Genomic DNA, 21,435 nt, shown 5'->3' with positions numbered 1-21,435 from the left:
TGGATATCTCTTGTACTTTTGACTTGGTGCACAGGGAAAAGTTGTGGGCACTGATGGTGGTAGCGGGATGGATCCACAATTGTTGAACCTCATAAGGCGGTTACACTGGGATACCACCACCACGGTCCGCTACACTCAACAAGGTGTTTGTACCCAGCCCATAAAGGAAGCCAGAGGGGTCCGGCAGGGTTGTGTAATTCATACCTTTCCTGTTTTTTTTAACTTTTATATTAATTCCCTAGACAAAGCCCTGAGTTTATGTCACAGTGATACCCCTAGAATTGCTTCTTGACCAGTCCCAGTTCTTTTATATGCATATGGCGCAATTTTAATCTCACAAACAACAGTTGGCCTCCAGAAACCTGAGTTTAAAAATAAATAATCACAAATAGTTTATTTTAATTTGTGGTCCAAAAAATAGTAAAACAAATTATTTCTTCATTGGGGAGACTCCGATCACAAAGGTTGTCTACTTTAATTATTTAGCATCCAGTTCAAAGCAAATCTGTCATGGAGCGGCATGACTAGTCAGAGAATACAGAAAATGGGAGTAGTAGGTGACTCTATTTTTAGATTTGCAAAAAAAACTGGGGCATAAGCCAATTAAAGAGATGGTCTAACTGTATATGTCTAAATGTCTGGGTGTTGGAACACGAAATACCACCTAGAGTGCAGGCCTTCGAAAACAAATTCCTCTGTCAGTTCTTGGCTATCCTGAAATCGACCCCAAGATTTATCTCCGTGATTTGTATGTGGCCTAGTTAGAAGACAACGTTAAAATGACCACCCTCTTACCCTGGGTTAAAATATGGTTTACCCCACAAGCGGGTTTCTCAAGAGACATTTAAGGCGACTGCCTGAAATTGGACAACAGATGTTCTATCCCTTGGCTAGCATATGTTAAGAAAAGCTTTAATGACATAGGCTTGATTAACTTTTGGATTCTCCAGATTGCATTGAGTCCCAAACTAATACCATAGTTTAGGAATGTTTTGCAATGATAAATGAAGAGATTAGAATCGCAAGGGCAAGTCGTTTAACCTCAGTTCTTAACTATTTGCCTGTTTCCACAATGCAAGGCTACAGAGCAGTATTTAACCTCGGTAGAAAAACCAGAACATAGATTTGATCTCACGAGGTTCAGGTTACATAGAATCTATTATTTGGTTGCTCTCCCTAACTCTGGCTCCTGGTTTGAATCTCTTCCGGTTTCCCCATGTAATCATTTTTTTTTTTTTTTTTTTTAAACATTTTTATTTAAAGGTGGCACAAGCAATTGGAGCACATACAGAATATTTCATTTAACAAAACTTCTATCATCTATGTGAATATTACAAGAAGCAATTGAAGCAAAAAGAAAACAAAAAAAAAGTAAAGATGAAAATAAGAAACAAGAATAGAATAAGTAAAAAGAATTGCAAAATAATAAGATAGAACAGGGCTTAGTTACGCATTAATTCAATTCGCAGATAGGGAACAAGCAGCCCCATATTCTATCTATTTTGGCCAATGCTTTTGCACCTCTTTTCCTAGCTACCAGTAGTTCCATGTGGTGAATCTCTGTCACCAAGCACCACCATTCGTTTGCATGAGGTGGTTGTTCCACTATCCATGCTCGGGCTATAACCAGCCTTGCGCATGCTAATAAAATAAAAATTAGATCTTGAAATAATAAAGTGTTGAGTTGCAGGCCTAAGAGAATCATATCTGATGATAATGTAAGCTCAATTAGATGTTTCGATCTCAGAATATTTTCTATATTGTCCCAAAAGGGAGCAAGAACAGGGCAAAGAACTAGCATATGTTCTAAATCGGCAGCTTGAGTATGGCACTTTGGGCATTTAGTACGATCACTGAAAGCGTTGTTGGGAGCCCATTTACTTATTTGTAAAGGGGTATAGTAAAGTTGACATATCGTTTTATATGCTTGTAGTTTTAAGCTTGAAGAGTGGACTAATGTATCGATTTTGTTTAAAAAGGAGGAAATATCATTTGAACAAATACCGGTAGTAAACCGTGAAGCCCATTTCAGTGCTAATTTGGGACAGTCATCTATCTTGCCTTCAATAAAACATTTGTATCCTTGGCTGATAGTGTTTTTCTTGTTCCCCGCTCCTTTATACATACATAGCCAAAAGTCTGAGTCAACAATCTCTTTAAGGTTTAATTTCCCTATAAGGAAGTCGCGTATTTGTAAGTACTTAAAATAAGTGTTTGCCGGTAGTTTATATAATAGCCTGAGTGTATCAAAATCAAGGAATCCTGCTGACCCATATAGGTCCCCCAATCTTGTTATGCCTCGGTTCGCCCATATCTTACATCCTGAATCGCTAAAAATACTTGGTAATCCCGGGTTATTCCAAAGAGTTAAGAGAGAGTGATAGAATGATGCTTTATTATGAGTCATGACTGTCTTCCATATGTTTATTATATCTTTCGCTGTCTTGAACTTAACTCTTAAGATACTACTAAGGGCATTCCCTCACAAAGAATGCGCAAGACTAGGGCATCTATTTTAGAACTAGCCCGTATACATAAACTGAAAGATATTTGGAGGCACCTTCACCCCATGCTTGCTGGGTACACCTATCACTCTATACCACATAAAATGTACTCACGCATAGACATGGCTTGGGCAACGACCCATATTTTGGAGTGTTGTAAAATGGAGATTTGCCCTAAGGTAACATCTGATCATAATCCCATAATGGTAACCTTCAAGATCGTATCTAAAAAGACAGAACCCAGGCTATTCTCTTTTCCCAGACATTTGATCTCCAATACGAGGTTCATTTCTTGTTTGAAAGAACATATAAAAGAATTTCTAGAGTTTAATAAAGATACGGCCAAAATTACCTCAGTTTGGGATTGTTGTAAAGCTAGCATCAGAGGCTTTGCCCAACAGTTTATTATACAACAGAATGCCAATCGTAAGGAAGAGATCCGTTTAATTACATCAAGGATAAGGGGGTTAGAAGAACATTTGGCCGAAATTACTAGATAAGAATGCGTGGGGGCCTCTCACAACCTAAACAAAGCTAAACTAGAACTTAAATTGATAACGCTACGATGTGAGACTAAGAAATTTTTAAGAGATAAAGTCATTACTAAACTACATAAATATAAACTTTTGCAATATGAGAGCGGTGATAGAATAGGTAAAACCCTTGCTTATAAAATTGCTGACGACCGAGCCACTTCTTTAATTAAGAGCATAGAAAGTGCAAACGGTATTAACTATACTCGCTCAGATCAGATTTTGCAACAATTTGTAGAATACTATACTAAATTGTACACCCCAGAAGGTGTCCCCCCTACGGAGCTAGTTGAAAACTATATCAGAAACAATTGGCGGCTAGAGAAGGATATAGTAGATATGGAAGGACTAGAAAATGACTTTACTCAAGAAGAACTAAAACTAGCAATTTTTTCTCTTCCCTCTGGGAAGGCTGCGGGGGATGACACTTTGCCGATTGAAATTTATAAAATTTGCTGCGAGGAACTACTTTCATTATTTTGTTCAGTCATTAACCAGATAAGTACAACAGATAGGGCCCCGACCTCTTGGAACACTGCAAAAATTATCTTTTTCTTAAAAAAGAACAAACCACCTACGGAGTGTGGGTCTTACCGCCCAATTTCCTTGATTAATGCCGATGCCAAGGTATTTGCTAAATTAATTGCCACAAGACTCTCTCCCCTCATGCCTAAGCTGATTAGTGAACACCAACATGGCTTTGTAGTGGGCAGAGATACAACTCAACATGTAAACACGGCTATAACCTTGTTTGACATAGCCGCCATTAATCCCTCCCCACTCGGAATGATATTACTCGACGCTGAAAAAGCTTTTGACCGAGTGGGGTGGGATTATCTCTGGGTAATCCTTAAAGAAATCGGGTTTAAAACTAAGTTTTTAACAAAAATTCAAGCACTTTATGAGCGCCCTAATGCTGTAATTGGGTATGATTGTTTACTTTCTCCTAAATTTTCAATCTTGAGAGGGACCCGGCAGGGATGCCCGCTATCACCCCTATTATTTGCCCTTGCCATGGAACCGTTTATTAATGCTATACAGGCGCAGGTGATGATAAAACCATTTACAACTGGGACAAATTCGCTTAAAATTACTGCTTACGCGGATGATTTGGCAGTTTATACAACCGATGTAATTGAAGCTATGGCAGGAATTATCAAAGAAGCAGATGCATTTGGCGAAGTTTCAGGATATAAGTTAAATTTAGGCAAGACCCAAATTATAGCCAATTACAAACCACAGATACAGGTAACTGGAATATGCCACGCTGCTACCTATCTAGGTATTAAGATAACATCCAATATCAAGGACATTTTGGCATTGAACTACGATGCTTAATTAAAAGAAACTCAGACTCTCCTTAAAAAATGGCATAAGGTGCCTTTAAATCTTATTGGGCGAATCAATCTTATTAAAATGAACATTTTGCCAAAATTTTTATATTTATTTAGATGCATTCCTTTGAAGATAAATAAAATATTCTTTAGGAAACTTGACGGCATATTGGGCAGTTTTATATGGGGCTTTAAAAAGAATCGTAGAGCAATCTCATCCTTGAAATTACCTTTCATTAAAGGAGGGCTTAACTTTCCAGATTTCAGACTGTATTACTTTGCCTCATTTTTGGGACGGTTACAGAGCTTGTTTAATTCTAGAGATCCATATTTTTTCCACCAATTTATGTTAGGATCAAACTCCTTACAATTCTTGGCCAGAAATAATGACCCGAATTACTGTAATCATTTTTCATCACAAACAACATCGCATTTTAAACTTTTTTGCAGTTTATATAGTAGCTTCAGAATACACTTTTTATGACCATTTTTAAGCATAAGCACTTTACATCGAGCTAAAAGGATATTTTAAAAAATGTGTAGAAACCCCTACGATTTGTTTCTCTGTCCTCAACTATATTTTGTCTACATTAAAACCGAGGAGGAGGTATGCTTTATAAGGATACTTATTTCAGCTCTGATGAGACTGCTAATAGTTTTATATGGGCACTAATCACTGGGGGTGCCAATACTGTAATTTTATATAATTTGCCAAATGTTTACATGGATTATATTTCATGATGAATGAAATCCGTTTTAATTTGATGTGTGAAACCTTTTAATAATCTCTGAATTCGAAAAACGAAATTATGTATAATGTATTTTAATTATGTGTTTTTATGGCCATTGCTATTACTGAAAAAAGACTATTGAAATGAACTGACAGAGGATCCTGAACACCAAACTTCAAATAAGGGCCTAAGTCATTCCCTCATAAAGAAGCAGGAGCTGTTTTCCACATTTACATGAGTTTCTTGACCCACCTCACCTTTAACTTGTACATTTTATGCAATACACTCTTCGCACAAATCCTTAATGATACATCACACAACTTACCCTGCATGGTTTTATAGAAACATCAAAATATTTCTGTCAGGTGGTTATATTGATGGTATTTATATGCAGTCAACCTCTTTATAGCTATTCTTGTTAAATATTCAGCATGTTTACATCTGATGTTTGCCAGATAATCATGTTTACAGCTGCTCCTTGACACTAGCAGCCTCTTAATAAAAATCGAGCCATTGTATTTTAAAGTTGTCGTCTTAATATATTTTAAAACACTCTAGAGATAACGTAGAAAAGATCTTCTCTGAGATGAAGAAGGAGTTTCGTCAAATATGCAAGCTGACAAGAGAGCAAACCGATCAACTGCATAAATTCAACCAGAGGAAAGAAACTGCTGCAGGTAAGGCTCAACTTTGGTTTGCGTATTTAGACTTCGCCAAACTGGAGTATATGTTGACTAATGTATAATCTATCAGTACCGCCTCTATCTTTTCACATAGGAAGACATACAGTATAATTCCTCTTTACCGAGTATTGTGTAAAGACGTTTCCTTACATGCCAAATTATTATAGTAACGAAAAAAGTGAATGGCATTTCATTAGAAATTTGACAGTGGGGTGGTGAAACTTTTGCTGTTACGTTCAGTAGGCAGGGCAGCCAGCACACGTGGCTGTTACTGTTGGATTTCATGTCTGGGGAGACTTAAGTTTTAGTTTAGTGGATGTTGTAACATTTTGTAGGTTTTCTTCATGGATCTATACTGTTAAAATTTATCCTCATAGTTGGAGAAAGTTAATCCTCAGTTAATGACTAAAGCAAACTAGTAACCTGCCGTGCACCCTCCTTACTGCTCCACGTGTACTACTCCAGACTGTGTGCAAGTTGGACGTCTTTAGAACTAAATATTGCAGGCATGCACTTTCACAATTAATGTGTATTCTTTGTTATTCATGTGGTAGATATTTAACATTTCAGAAGAGCCTCCCCCTACACCTTTAGTGAATATAGTAGTGTGGTAGTAGTTCTGTCATTCCGTTTTTCACAATAGTTAAGTGTGGTAATTGGGTCTTAAAACATTTAGAACATTTCTGGGTTTGTTGGAGTTTAACAACTTTCAAATGGCCTTCTTTGCCTCTTGCCTTGAAACACCCATCTTCCCCACACTAAACCGTAAACCTATGACTGCGGAAAGGCAGTCCTACTAGTGACTACCCACACTTGTAAATTCCACCTATAGGTATAAATGTCTGTAGATTCTGGTTTTATAACTCGGAGTCTGTCTTTGCTGCATGCAAATGACAGCTTTTATAAACCTTTGTAGCTCCTTCTTAAAATCCTTACTCTTATCAAACTAAGATCTATTAAACTGGACTCTCACAAGAAATCCACATAATCCCTGAAATAAATAATTAAATCCCTGAAAAATGAGATATCATCACATAAATACTGAAAGAGTAGGAAAATCACATAAAAAAGTCGAGTGAACTCTGCGAGGCACTCTGAAGAGTGACTACAAGGATATTGTAGAGAAGGTCTCTCCTTCCTAAAAGGTAGTGGTAATATATTCTGGCTACTTTGTAATTTGAAAGAAGGGCTCAACACAATAATGTAGGCACATTCTCAACCTTAAAATGCCAAACAAATGGACACATTAGGGGGGGGGGGAGATATTATGTGTTAGCCCTACATCAGATATACACTTAGCTACATCAAGGGGACTAAATGTAGGACTTAGATGTACAGGCATAATTCAGTATCAAATAAACGTTGCAAATTCCTGAGTTTTATAGTGAGCAACATTCATTACAAATAGAAATACTTATTTTCAAAATGCTTGGTATGGTCGCCCTGCACCTCCAGAAGAGTTTATTTTTCCTTATGTGGACAATTGGCTCCTGTACGCGTCAACATCTCAAGATGTTCAACAACACTTCTGGATAACAGTCTCCATCCTACAGCACATGGGTCTAAGTATAAATCAAGCGAAATCAGTCCCAGTCCAAAAGATTCACTATCCGGGAGCACTCCTAGATACATAATCAGCAAAAGTGTATTCTTCATAGGCAAGCTTTCTATCGTCTGGACTGTAACAATCTAATAAAGACTGGTGCGATAACTTCTCAGATCCCTTCCCTGTCGTGGTCCACAGCACTTTACATCTTCCTAGTCCCTCATGATCGACTACGGAAGAGACCATCCTTCGAGTTTCGAGGAGTGAGTGGTGCCAATTCTCAGGCAGCTCACAGAAGCTATAATCCAATCGAACCCATGGGGATTCCATCCAGAGAATCTTCTGAAAAAGTTCATTTTCTTCAGGATAGACCTTCATGTACTATAAAGACTTACATTTATTACAGGCAGTGCTTGAAAGGAGCGGCATCTCTGGCTAATACCATGTAAGCCTTTATTTAAAGAATTTCGGGCCAGAATTCTGTAGGGCCCTAAAGGTGATACACAGGGCTTTAAATCTCACTCTTTTTTGACCGGTCGCCAATGAAGAGTCTACCGAGCAGGTTTAGCTGATTGAAATTTAGAGATTCCCAGTAACAACCTAGCAGCTACGTTTTGGAGGGCCTGGAGCTTGTTGGCATACTGCAATTGCATATTAGGATATAAGTCATTACAATAGTCGTTTTGATAAATCTAGGGTAGTTACCACTGTTTTTTGAAGAGTTGAAGGAATGCACGGCAGAATCTTCTTGACTATCTTAAGTGTGTAGAAGGATGCAGATATAGTCACATTCACTTGGTCTCCAAAAGCAAGCTTGTTATCCATTAGACTGCCTAAATTCTTTACCTTGCTGGCTGGTGGTGGTAAGGATCCTAACTCCAGCAGGATGGCATCCAGAAGCAAGTATCCTTCCGGAAAAGAAGAACCTTTTCTTGAGGAATTTAATTTTAGATAATTTTTGTCCATTCAATCGCTAATAGCTAGCATACAGTTGTAGAACTTATAACAGGTGCAGTTGAGTGAGTCGGAGAAGGAGACTACGATTTGAGTATCATCGGCATAAGATGTTAAAGAGAAGCTGAATGACTTGATCAGAACTCCCAAGGGCGTGACATAAATGTTGAACAATGTCTCAGTTAAACAGGACTCCTGGGGTACTCCACAAGACTGGACAAAGGGTTCGGACTCAAATTCATTCAAGGATACCGTCTGTTCCCTTAGACCTAGGAAGGAGCTGAGGTGGGACAGGGCAGTACCACTGATCCCAATGCTATTGAGGCAGTCAACCAACAGACTGTGGTTGATTGTATTGAATACTGCTGATAAATCTAGAAGAATAACAGTGACATGCCAAATATTGTCTAACATAAACCTGATTTCCTCTGTGGCCATTATCAGTGCAGTGTCATGCTATGACAGCTCCTGAAACGGAACTGTGTAAGGTCCAGAAACTCCTGCGTGTGTATAAAAGTAGCCAGTTGCGGATTTAAGGCTTTTTCAATAGTCTTTGCAGGAAAAGGTACCCTGGAAATGGGACGATAACTATTGGGGTCTAGGCTAGGTTTCTTTTACTAAGAGTATTATTAATTTTTTTCGATTGAATAGGAAACTGCTCTGTTGTGATCATCTTGTTTAAGATTGCAGGGAAATGGTTAGCAATAACCTCAGGGGCTAAGTGCATGATGGCAGCAGGACAGGGGTCATGCAGTGAAACCAACTTCTTGGCCTTGATCAGGTCAATCACTTGTCCTTTGCTCAGGGGGGGCAAACTCCGGAATGGTGCATTTCGCATTATTGTGAAGTCTTGGCCTATTTTCCTCAGCTAAGAGAGTAGAGATTAGAGAAAATTTACTGAAGATTTGTTCAACTTTATTTTGAAAGTGAGACGCCAGAGTACCACTGTCAAAGAGAATTTGTTCGCTGACTTTTTGGCTGACTACTTCCTCGATAAAAGAACAAGATTTTTCTTCCCTTAACATTGCCTTTTAGGTTTCTGTATCCTAATTGTTTCAGGAACTTTCTCTGCCTGACTGTGGTCATTTCTCCATAGCCTTTCTTGCGTCCTACAAATGATGTTTCAGTCTTCCTGAAAATGATGGAGTCAAAGGTTTCACATAAGTTGTGCATTCCAGTGTCAGGAGAAGATCCTGAAAATACGCATGCACCATGCTTTTCTCTTCGGAATAATGCAATATAAATATTCAATAAAAAAATTGCAACCAACTGAACAAGAGACAAACTTATTGTCTTAGTTGGAGCTAATGTATGAGCCAAGGAATGAAGCCGGTTAGAGAAGTTGGTAGTGAGGTTCTCAAGATCTTCAGCCAATTTGGGCTGTGAGTGAATTAGGAGCTGGTTAAACAGGCTGGGTTCAATTTTGGGCCATTGACGGTATGTTTGTAAAGAGCGAGATCGAGTGGGGACCTGCCTATCTTGAGTGGCTTTTATGTTGAATTAGATAGAGTAGTGAATGGATCAGCACAATGATAGAACATCCACAATAGTCAATGTATCATTATTGGTGAAGACACCATCCAGCATATGGCCTACACAATGAGTGGGAACCTCCACCAGTTGCTCACAGCCAAGACACGACATGGTCTCCATAAAATCTCAGTATTGTTATCAAAGTGTGCCTCCAAGTGGAAATTAAAGTTTCCTAGCAGCATGAAATTAGACGAAAGCAGGCCAGACTCTAATAGGGATGTGACCTTATGATTAAAGATATTTCTTGGTCCGAGCGGGTGGTAGATTAGCATTCCATTCCATAATTGAGTTTTGGGCAGTTCAAAATTCAAAGATAATGCTTTGTACACCTTAGATATGGTGTTACTTGTAAGTTTGCAGAGAGAGTTCTTGATATACTATCGCTAGGCTGCTGCATCTCTTATGTGGCCTATTGGCCCTAAAAATTCGAATAGCCCTGTGGGACTGCTGACACCAAGTCTGGGCCTGAAGTAGGTCTGCCCAAGTTTCTGAGATAAGGACTATATCCGGCTTGTGATGTTCGACAAAAAGGGCAAATTCGATTTTGTGTTTCACAAGCGACCTCATACTTAAGATGGTATGCGCACAGGTTTCGTAATTAGAGAAACCTTTCTTCTGAGATTGCACATCAGGATCCTGTGACAGAAAAACAGTGCAGGGGAAAGACAACTTTTTCCATAGCTTGCTGCAGCCCAGGCAAGTTGGACTTGGGGGGAGAAGGGGGGTGGGGAATGTAAGTACCAACTGGATGAACTTTCATGCAATTTGGGCCCTTACCTCAATGCCAGCAAGGCCTCACGAGTATAACATCTGCTAAGGGAGGAATTTGTCTTAAACTGGCCTGGGGATGTGGCTCTAGGCATCGTCCTGGTGCAGACAGGCTTGCCTTTACCGCGGACGCACTGACTGTGTTGTTAAATAGCCCGCCATTGAGGGTGGGTGGTATTTCGAGGGGGCGTGTCCAAGTCTGCCACTATTCAGCGTGTGACCGAAAAAGTGGGCAAAGTAGAACCCAACGCAGGGTCCAACAACCCAGCTTCCCTTCAACAGGCTCCCCTGGAGCAGATACGGTAATGGTAAATCAAATTAAAACTAAAAGAAATGTGAGGAAAACAAATCATAAAACAAATTAAAGGTGGTACCCACTACTACAAGAGCTAGGCACCTCCTGAAAACAGGGGAACAGATGTGCCTACAAGGAAAATAAACATTGGCTAGTCAGGCCTCTGTATCGGAGGTGCGAACCATGTTGTTATATAGGCCCCCATTGAAAGTGGGCGTGGCCAAGTCAGTCGCTTTTCAGCACGTGGCCAAAAACAGTGGACAAAGTAGAACACAACCCAGGGTCCAGCAACCCCACAACAGGCTCCATTGTAGGAGATAAAATGTGGGTAACCCAAATTAAAACTAAATGAAACGTGAGGAAAGCAAATCATAAAACTAATAAAAGGGCATGAGATCCGCAAAAAAGATGGCACCCACTACTACTAATGCATATAAGTCACCCTTAAGGTTGGCCTTAAACAGCTGTTGACCATGGTGCAGTGTGTGTAAAAAGTTGGATATGTACTTTTAACTTTTACATATCCTGGTGGTAAAACACATGGTCTTTCACTATTGCAAAGCCTGCTTTCCCCACAGAATAACAGTGGATTACCTTATTACATTTAGTAAGTGATAACTTTGAATTGGGAGCAGGTAGCAGGTAGGAAAGTCGTGTTCGGTCTCTCAAGAATTGTAATTTAAAGCCCTCCTCAATGGTAAAGTTGGATTTTAAGTTACAATTCTAAAAAAGCCAGTTTTAGAAAACTGGCATTTTCTTGTCCTAACCAATTAGTACCTGAAACCTGTATCCTGGATCACATGACTCGGTGTAGCTGGCAGTTGTTTGGTTGTGCATTGCTCCCAGACTGTGGGACAAAGAGGGAATAGGTGTCAGGATGAATGGGATGAGCTATCACCTATCACACTTACACATCACAAAGCAGGCCTCGAAAAATCATTAAAATGTTACCAGACATGCGGGTCTAGTGATTTAAATAATGTACTCGACCTAACTTTAATGCTCTTGACCCATGAACTGGTTTCAAATTGTGTGATCTTAGGCAAAAAAATCTATTTCACTGAGCCGCCATTTCCTTTCTTATCACATATGAAAGCTCCTTCATATATATTTGTTTAGCAGATCTGCTGTACAAAAAAACGATTTCGTTTGAATTAATAGACTAAAATGTGTTTCATATATAATGCACATCTATTCACATATAGGATACACATGACCCCTGACTTGCCTCCTAGTCCATTAACAGCATTGGCATCAGGGCAGGCTCAAGAATGTTTCTCAAATCATGTTTAAAAACGACAACTTTTAATAAATAAGTAACTAAAGCATGAAGTGGTAGCACACTGTCATTTGCAATCAGCACAATTTCCATTGAAATAACCACGAAATGTGCAAGTGACATGAAGTTACTGATAAAACATATAGTGTACAAACAATAATGTTTGCAAATTGAGTTTCTGCAAATATTTGTCATTTGCACGTCACCAAGTCAAGTGTTGAGATTTGTTTTGCCCTTATTTAGAACTTTGATAGCATCACTCTTATGAATTGCAAAAAAAGTGCTTTTGTAATTCCTGATATATTTTGAAATATTTGTACTATTTATTTACAAGCTATTTAAATTTTATGGGTTAGAAAGAAAACATGACATCCTACAGTTTTCACAATTGTCAGACAGCTCACTTTAGAAAATATTCTAACTGCAGTAAGAGAAAGAAAAGTAAACACAATTTTCCAGGACAAGATAAGCAGCAATTAGTAAAAAGACAAACTGACATTTACCTCTATCCTTGAACAGACCACAAATGTGTCAAGATAAAAACAAGATTTAAAGGCATCACTTTCTGAATGAACAGAACACCTGTTCCTTTCCAGTTCAAATTTACTCACCAGAACGGACCAGTAGGTCCTGAAAATATCTCAACCTGACCAAATCTGACTCCTCATAGCAAGTGGCCGAGTGGATTTTTCGAGGCCTGCAAAGACTCTGCCTCAGCACACTTACAAAGGGTTTCATACTTGTGGTTTGTGCCCCCAGACAAGCTGGGGCGAGGACAGGGAGTAATGAAGTTCCAGACACTTGTGTTGGGGTAGGACTTTAGAAACTGTAAAGAGGTTGCAGGTTATAAGTAGTAGACCCTCAGACCCAGCTCTTGAGATCACTTCTGGACCTGTGGACTCTGCCAGGACTGCCCAGCTGTGAAGTCTGTCCTGCTGTCCAAGGACTGCTTTGCTGCCCAAGGCAACATAACTCTAGGGTTAATGTCCTTACTTAAGAGATTGGTGTTGTATCTAGTCACAATTTTGACTCATAATAAATTAGGACATGGTTTAATGCACCTACTTCAAAGCATAACATATAACATGCGGATCACAGATTTGTATTTTAAGTAGATAACTCAGTTGGTTACTTCTTTTGTCACAGAGTTCCGTTTGATACTTGTCGATCTTAAGTTACAATTCTAATAGAGCACAGTGAGCGACAAACGGACATCAAATAGTTGCATGCAAACTGCAAAGAATGGGTGTAGAACCTTATCGTTTTTTTCCTCATTCTTTCATTATTCTGTGGTTGGTAAAAATGGTTCCTTTGGCAATTAATACATTCTTATTAGTATATACAACCCCAACCATTGTGTTACTTTTTAAGTATAGAGTGTCTCGGGAGACCAAGCACTCTTAGCACATAATGCCTATCCGTATAGAAGACATGTTAATCCTACACCTTGTTGCTCTTGTTTGCTTATGAAACATTTCCATACATGGATTTACACATTTGTATGATCCATTATTTGTATAATACGAGTGATGTGACGTGCACTGATCCCCTACATTGGAATGAGGAGCACTATAAAATAAATTAAATGAATTGAAGATCTGGCTGTGGAGAGGTGAGGGGCACTGTTTTAGGGTGGTAGTGAGGCACTCTGTGGAGCTGGAGCTCACAAACGCTAAAGCCAGCCTCTTTGTTTTCATAAATAATTTAGTTCTTTGTCTCATTTGCCTCCTTTTATTGGTATGTCCGCTGTATTCTATCTGGTGCTTGTGACTATAAGCGAAAATCCTTTGAAGGAAATAAAATAGCTCCTTACCTGTAATCATTATTCTCCTTGAGGCAAATCTTTGTTTTATTCATGAGCAGCAACCCTCTCTCCTCCCCAGAGAGTAGACGATGAAGTTAACTATTTTTCCTTCTGGATCCTTGATTTCTGTAGAAAGACAACTGGCTCACCTGTCAGAGACAGGGCCTGAAGGGGTACTGCTACTGGTTGGAGTGTTTTTGCTGAAAGGAGTAGTGTCAGCTTTCTGGCCTTCTCAGGCTGCAACATCTTGGGCTACATTGTCCTCTTTATGCATCCAATTGTTTCCTTAAAAAGAGATAATGGAGAGTTGTTATGTCACTTTTGGTCAGTGACTTTCTCTGGATTTTAAATTCTTGGGAAGGTAATGGAAATTGGTTTCCTTAAAGAGAAAAATGTGATTCAGAATAATTTGCGTGAAAGGGATCATACATTGCTCATGAGTATGATGATGGTTTCCGTAGAGGAGAACTAGGATTTCAGGTAAGTATTTTTTTATATTTAATTTTTACATTGTGAGATCCTCTTGATTTGAAGTTGGGAGTGTTCTCTGTAAAATAAAAAAAATTTGATGACAGCATTTCTATTCCCAACTATCTGCTTTGACTATATGTTTTCCTTCTCCCTCACAGAAGGACAATTCTCAATGCCTATTCAGTGTACAGATTCAGCAGATGAACAAGCAGAGGGACATTTGAAATCTCAGGTTAAAAATGGAGCAAACAAGCATGCATGTACAACAACTGTTGGTCCCAGATGCCTAGAACAGGATGAGATTGACGACTGCTCTGTAGAATCACTTTCTCAATTTAGTGTCAAGTTTCCGCCAACGGACAATGACTCTGTTTTTTTGCAGAGTACTCCAGAAAAGACTGTATTATCAAGCCCTATGGCAAGTGAAAATGTACTCCAAACGAAATATAACCAGCAATTGGATGATAATGCTTTAAGCCTCAGCGAAGCAGGTTGTTGCCCATCAGAGGATAAAGGAAATTCACATATAACTCAAGTTATAGAAAACATTGCCTTCATTGACAGAGTCCTATCCCCACACCAGCCAGATGTATTTAAGCAGGACAAAACACCACCTCTAACAGCCGAGGATCATGGTATCAAATTTAAATTCTCAGCTGATGAAACTTCAAACGGAAACAAGAGCCCACTGGAACCTGCCAAACGTGCCATAAGGGGACCACAGCAGGTAAAGGCTTCACAAAAGCTTGTCACATCATGCAAATAGAAATATATTTTATTTTGTATTTAGGTTTCAAATACGTTTTTACAATTATTTGCAAACTGTTTTCATTTATTAAAACATGATATCCAATAAACACTCTCCTAAGAACTTCACATTGAAAGTTCACCCCCCTCCCCTGGTGGTTTTTGGTAGCATTGCTCGGGTATTGATCATCCCATATTCAGCGGCCCTTTGTTAATTGTAACTGTCATTTATGTTTAGGGCTCCCGGTTTTATGGTATTTATTTTTTTAGCATTTCCGTCTGTATTTATCCGTATTTTTTTTTTGGTCCGCTTTATCCGTATTCATCCATATTTATTTTGTGATTTGCGGTTAAATGAAGTTGTAAAACTGTACATTTCCATATTTATTTAACTGATAGATGCGCACTTATATTTTGATGTCTGTCTGTTTTAGCTATCTCAGCCGCCAAATATTATATAACAAAACATCCACTGGTAAATATTTGCATTATACTACAAATGTATGTTGATACAATTAGTTAACTAATTTTATGCTTTGAGGATTTTCAGGCAGACAATTTATAATACTCAAATCTATGTATTTGTCAATTCTTGCCATAAATGTGTTGCAAACATGCTGTTTTTGGTGCAAGTCTCATGGTGAGCCCCACTTATCACCATTTTCTCCAAGTGTCTACATTTTTGATTTTCGAGCTGTGATAGGACTTATTATTTGCTAGAGTCTCAACTTAGTAGCCCGGTTCAGTCACCTCAGCATCTTAATTTGAGCTTTCAGTTGACCGGGGTCGTACCTATAGCCATGATGTTTCATGCAAATTAGTTCTAGCAGTGGAAGTGATGATGATTTGGTTTCCAGGCTTCAAAATATATTGAATTATCTTTCTACCACTTGCCTTCCCTTGGCTGGTTAGTGGTTGCATATTTGCAGCAGCCCGTTACATATTCTGAATTTGTTAGTCTTTCCCCAGTGTTGATAAATCTGTGCAACGACTGCTGTGTCTGGGGTGTAGTTTTCCTTTAATCAGGAAAATTCTCTGTTGGATGGGACATAGCACAGATCCAATTTTTACCACGGTCCTGTCTTCTTCTTTTGGTGACACTGGTCATGAACACCCTAGACTTCTAGACAAAAAAATATGACCTTGTGTAATGGAATCTCTCAGTACTCTAATGCCCTTGGGCCAAGTTCACACTTTATATAAAAAAATGTATAGGGTGCATGTAGGGAGATTTGCGTTGCTCATGAGAAAACAGTGGAGGCCTAGCATAGGAAGGGACGTTGTGGTGTGAGACTTAATTAGTCTGTTGATGGATACTACCGCCTTCTGTTTAGAACCAAAATGCCATCCAATTGTTTTATTTACAGGTAAGAACATAAGTACCACAACTTTAGCGATTTAAAGACAATTGGTATTAGCAATTGATCAATATTTCAACAATACCTAATAGAGCAGGGACAGCATGCCCATTAGTGCCAGCGGTGCTACTCTGCAGCTTTAAGAGCGAAAAAAGCAGGAGCATTTGAAAGCCTCTAAATTAGGGGTAACATGAATATTGGGTGTGGTAGTGCAACAAAAATGTATGGTGTTGCTATGAATTTCATGGCCAGCTTTAAATGATGACCTGTGGAAGAACAGTGTGCTGACAAATACCGATGGCATCCCAGTTGGAAGGATGCCATTGTTTAAGTCTTGTTTGGCCTCATCAATAGTATGGCAATCTATAGCCTCCTTTAAAAGAAGCCCCATTTTCTGCATTTATTAACTTTTAAAAATAAATGCAGACAGAAAACACATTGTTTTCTGTCTGTGTTTATCTGTAAAAATCAGTAAAAAACGGAAAACCGGGAACCTTATTTATGATGTATGGAGATTCACGTGTGCACCAACAAAAGGCCATTTTTTTGTGCAGGAGTTAGATAAATATGCTTAAAGAGTTTTTCCATTGTAATACACGCATGATAAAGCATCCATATGTTCCTATGCGGTGTGCATTCATACTCTTTATGCAAATGGATTTCACCATCTTGTATTGGTAGCCGGAGTATTGTGCAACAAAGACTGTGCAGATAGACATGTGGCCAGAAGGATGCTATGGAGCAGCCCTGCCAAAGTGCACAGATACCTGGAGCTTGTTGCTCTTGACCAATTTATTCCCTGATGCACCCAGCTCCATAACTACAGCACAGAGTTAACTGTGGCAAGGAAAGTCAATGTCACTGTGTCATGGTAGTGCGTTGTACACTTTTTCCACAATTCAGGAAAAAATCTCCAAGGTATTTCTAAAATGTATATTGACTGTTTGAGCATCTGTGTTAAGATTTTACCTGGCTACTGTCTATCTTAGCCCTGGGAGGCCTTCTGGGGAGATAGCCATGCGCTCTACAAGTAACAATAGAATTAAATAGAATATTGGTGCATGAATGATTTATACAGATGTTATTCACAGACTAATATCTCATGGGCCTACACTAGAATAGCCGAGCTTTGGTCTAAGTTTGGAATTGGAAGTGGATTTCGAAGTATGGTGTGGTTTGCAGAGTGTAGAATGTTGAAAAATGTGTTATGGGTATATAAGCCATTTGCTTTGATGCTGCTGACAGATTTAGGATACTTGATTGAGAAGAGCTTACCTGGTAAGTGACCACCTACTAAATTTCAGACACCCTCAGTGTTAGTAAACATGATTTTTGTGGCATATATAAATGTTGTTTGTGAGTAGTTTGTCATTACTTCTGTTTTCCTCTTTCAACGAGGTCTCGGTCGAAGATCTAGGGTAAGGGTGAACAGAGCGTTTCTCATCAACTTCTCATTACACTTGCAAATACTACAATTGCTATGTGTCACTCACAAATTTCATTTTCAGAGTTTTCATGTTAAAAGCGTGAATTGGTAATATCCATCTTGTTGTAAAGCGATGAGAAAAAACGTATTAAAACAATATATGCGAAAATTTAAAATTGACTGTCTACGCCAGCTGGCATTTGTGAAGAAATATTCACAGTTTGTGGGGAAAAACTATGCCAGGGCAACTTATGAAAAACAAGAAAGTCATGAACCTATGAGCAGGTCAATAATCATGATTTTAGCAAATGGGTTTCACTCATTTAGTCCCCCAGCATTTTTTGCTTTTGACTCCCTCGTTTTTAGACTTTTACTGTGAGTGAGTCTCAAAACAGGAGTCTCACTCACAGTAAAATTCACAGTAATTGGACTGAGTGCATTCACTGCCAGTGTCTGTCCTTTTATATAAGGCAGCTTCTGTGCAGCTAGGGTAAAAGGCTCTTGGCTGGTTACACATGGACAAGTGTGCACACGTGTGAGGGCTGCACGTGTGAGACTACTGTCTTGCGAAGCCGAGTAGCTGCGTACAGGTAACCTGTCATAGAATGTACACTTCGATTTTGGTGACCTGAGGTAGGGGTTATAATGTTACTGAACATTAATAGTGTAGGTCTATATTGCTTACTGAAGGTTTGTGGTTCTTACACAGGGTACATATGTAGGCAAAATGTGCCCTAAAGTACAATTTTGCTACACTTAGGCCTACGGGGACTAGCGAGATACCAATCTGGGGTAACTCATGCACCCCAAGTGGGAATCTGCTGTCCCCATCATCCCACATAAACACATTATGGCACTTTAAGATTTGTCCGATTTCTCTGGCTCGGCTCATAATCAGGTTCTCCAGTATTGAATCTTTCATAGATTTACATCATTGAATCTTCCCCATCGTCAAAGTGAGAGTCTCACGGAAATTATAACTAGTAGTAGTACTTTTTCCAATTAGGTAGACTATAATAGCATTTCCGCTTAGGATTGAGCAGCAATCCACATCATGTTGTACATAACCAAAGATCAGACAATCAAAACAGAGCTCGCACCCTTTTCCTCCTGGCCATTGGCTCCACACCTCAGATTTCTCAACGGATGTCGTGGATAGGGAGTCTCCCAGTTTTTTTCTCATCAGAACATGACTGTCAATTTTGACCTCCAGGTGAACTATGTATACTTATCTGACCTTACCCAGCTGATCTGATTCTACCAGCATATGAGAAGGATCAAAAAAGGGTTTGCAGTGCCCATGTAAAACATTTAGGGAGATGAGGCAGTTCTCTGAGGATCCTCATAGGGAGTGCCTGTACTGCCCGCATCTACACCACAAACCCGAGGACTGAAAATATTGCAGAACATTTCCTGCAAAGACTCTCAAAGATCGAGAGGGCAAGACTTTTGTTATGGCTTCTGAAGAAAAAAACATCTGAAACTCCAGACTTAAGATGAAGAGCACTGTCCTTAGGCACAAATTCTCTAAAGAGAGAGAGAGATCTGAAAAAGACCTAACTGAACCGCCTAAGAAGACCCTGAAAAAGCAGACAAAAGAAGCCAACACTGAAAAAGGTTACTTCTCCAAGACCCCAGGAGATAAAAGGTTTCTGAGCCACCAACAGCTTTTGATAAGGCATTAGCCTCCGCTGATATCCGCAAACCTTCCTCAGAGAAATCTGAAAAGTTGGTGACCAAATCATTGACAAAACTACAGACGGCACTGTCTGGCTACATCGACGACATCTACCATCACAGTGTTATTTGCATCGTCAACTGTAACCGTAGTGTTGATGACGGGCCTATCAGCGCATACTATATCCGTGCTGTCATCGACACCAACTCCGGCTCCAATGACTATGCTTTCCAGAACAGCAAAGACGACACCCCTGAAATGGAGATCTTTCCCATCGCCTGCTTCCCCGTCAACGGTCATCGCCAAACCAGTTCTGAGGCCAGACTAAACGTCACGTAGCGTGATTTCACCACTGCCACAAGTATGTCTTATTGAAATGGGGAACACAGGAGATGATGATGATGATAATGGAGATGATGATGATAATGGATTCTTTGGGGATGCTACAAGCCCATCTAAACTGCATGTTACATGCCAAGATTCATATAATGATGAAGAACAGGCACCTAATACATAAAGGGTGATTTATCTTTTAAGGACAGACAGCAAGAAAGGGAAAAACCTTATAACAACTTTTGAGAAATTGATCTCCATGATGATGTTTTAGAGGCACAATAATCTCAAGATCCTATGACTCAAATCCTTGTAGCATTGGCGATGGATCTCTCTATGATATTGTAGGTCTGTCATAAGATATTTTCCTCCTGAGAGCAACACCTTCAAAACTAGGGCAAACTGGGGCACCACAAACAGAACATTTACTGTATCAACCAACTCCGATGGTACAGCATGCGGAGATCCCACAGCCAAGACCATTAAAATCTATCGCCATTAATGAAGACTGCGTGGATCAAGGGGAGGGTGATAAACCTTAAGAGTGTGAACTACTACAGTACCACACTACTACTGCACGTAGTAAATGGGACAACTATGTGACCCCCCATATGAGCACCACCAACACTTTCAAGTGCTAGTTCGCCACCCGATGATATTGGAATTTTCCATGCGCTTCTTGAAAGAGTGACAAAGCGCTCTGGCCAACAGATCTTGGTACAACAAATTGAGTGCTCCCTATATGTTTTCAAGGAATCAAACAAGAAATCGATAAGATCTATACAAATTGTTGATTACATTTATAATGAAGGCCTCAAAGTCATGAAGAACCCAGCCACAGTGGCCGCTCTGATACCGAGGATGTACAAAAAGTACAAGGCTCCTGAGAGGTCATTAGCCTGCTTGATAGGTTATCCAAAACTTGACTTGGTGGTGATGCAGCAAGCCCAAAGAGGGTCCAGGAATCTGACCGCACCTTGTTCAGCTCCCCCAGACAAGGACGGTAAGAGGCTGGGTAATATAGGAAAGCGTTTCCCTGCCATGGCAGCAATCTCCATAAGGACATCAATGCACTAACCATACTTGGCAGGTACGATCGTCAAATGGTATCAGATCTAGCTCAGATTCTAGAGGCCCTGCCGAAAAATAAAAAAAACAAGAGGCTTAGTCCATTCTGCAAGAAGAAGAATGCACCTCATCAGAGATGATAGACACGGCAATGGATGCACCCCTAACTGTTTTCAGACAGATGGCTGGAGCAGTGGTATTGAGAAGGCAAGATTGGCACAAGGCCACTTCTTTTCGGTCAGAAGTGCAGTCAAAACATTTAGACATACCTTACCATGGTGAGGTCTTGTTTAGAAAACATAAACATATTGACGACGCCCTGCAAACCGTCAAAGCCAACACAGAGACTGCTCGATCCTTAGGAGTCCCACAAAAAAGGAGATTTTCATC

At 39.6% G+C, this 21,435-nt stretch overlaps 1 protein-coding gene across 2 annotated transcripts in view; it reads left to right on the top strand.

The window, feature by feature from the left end:
- The window catches only part of TANK (TRAF family member associated NFKB activator), a 225,733-nt gene that overhangs the window by 179,763 nt on the left and 24,535 nt on the right, over positions 1 to 21,435 (top strand). For both annotated transcript variants that reach the window (XM_086956619.1, XM_086956620.1), the window contains exons 8-9: positions 5,661 to 5,779; positions 14,594 to 15,162. In XM_086956619.1, the coding sequence (XP_086812745.1) occupies positions 5,661 to 5,779; positions 14,594 to 15,162 (688 nt within the window). The remainder of the gene's footprint in view (positions 1 to 5,660; positions 5,780 to 14,593; positions 15,163 to 21,435) is intronic.

The sequence above is a fragment of the Lissotriton vulgaris genome, chromosome 2_1 (assembly GCF_964263255.1).
Source record: "Lissotriton vulgaris chromosome 2_1, aLisVul1.2, whole genome shotgun sequence".
Taxonomy (NCBI): Eukaryota; Metazoa; Chordata; class Amphibia; order Caudata; family Salamandridae; genus Lissotriton; species Lissotriton vulgaris.
Note: the sequence above shows the minus strand (reverse complement) of the source record. Positions and strands in the feature narration are given on the sequence as shown.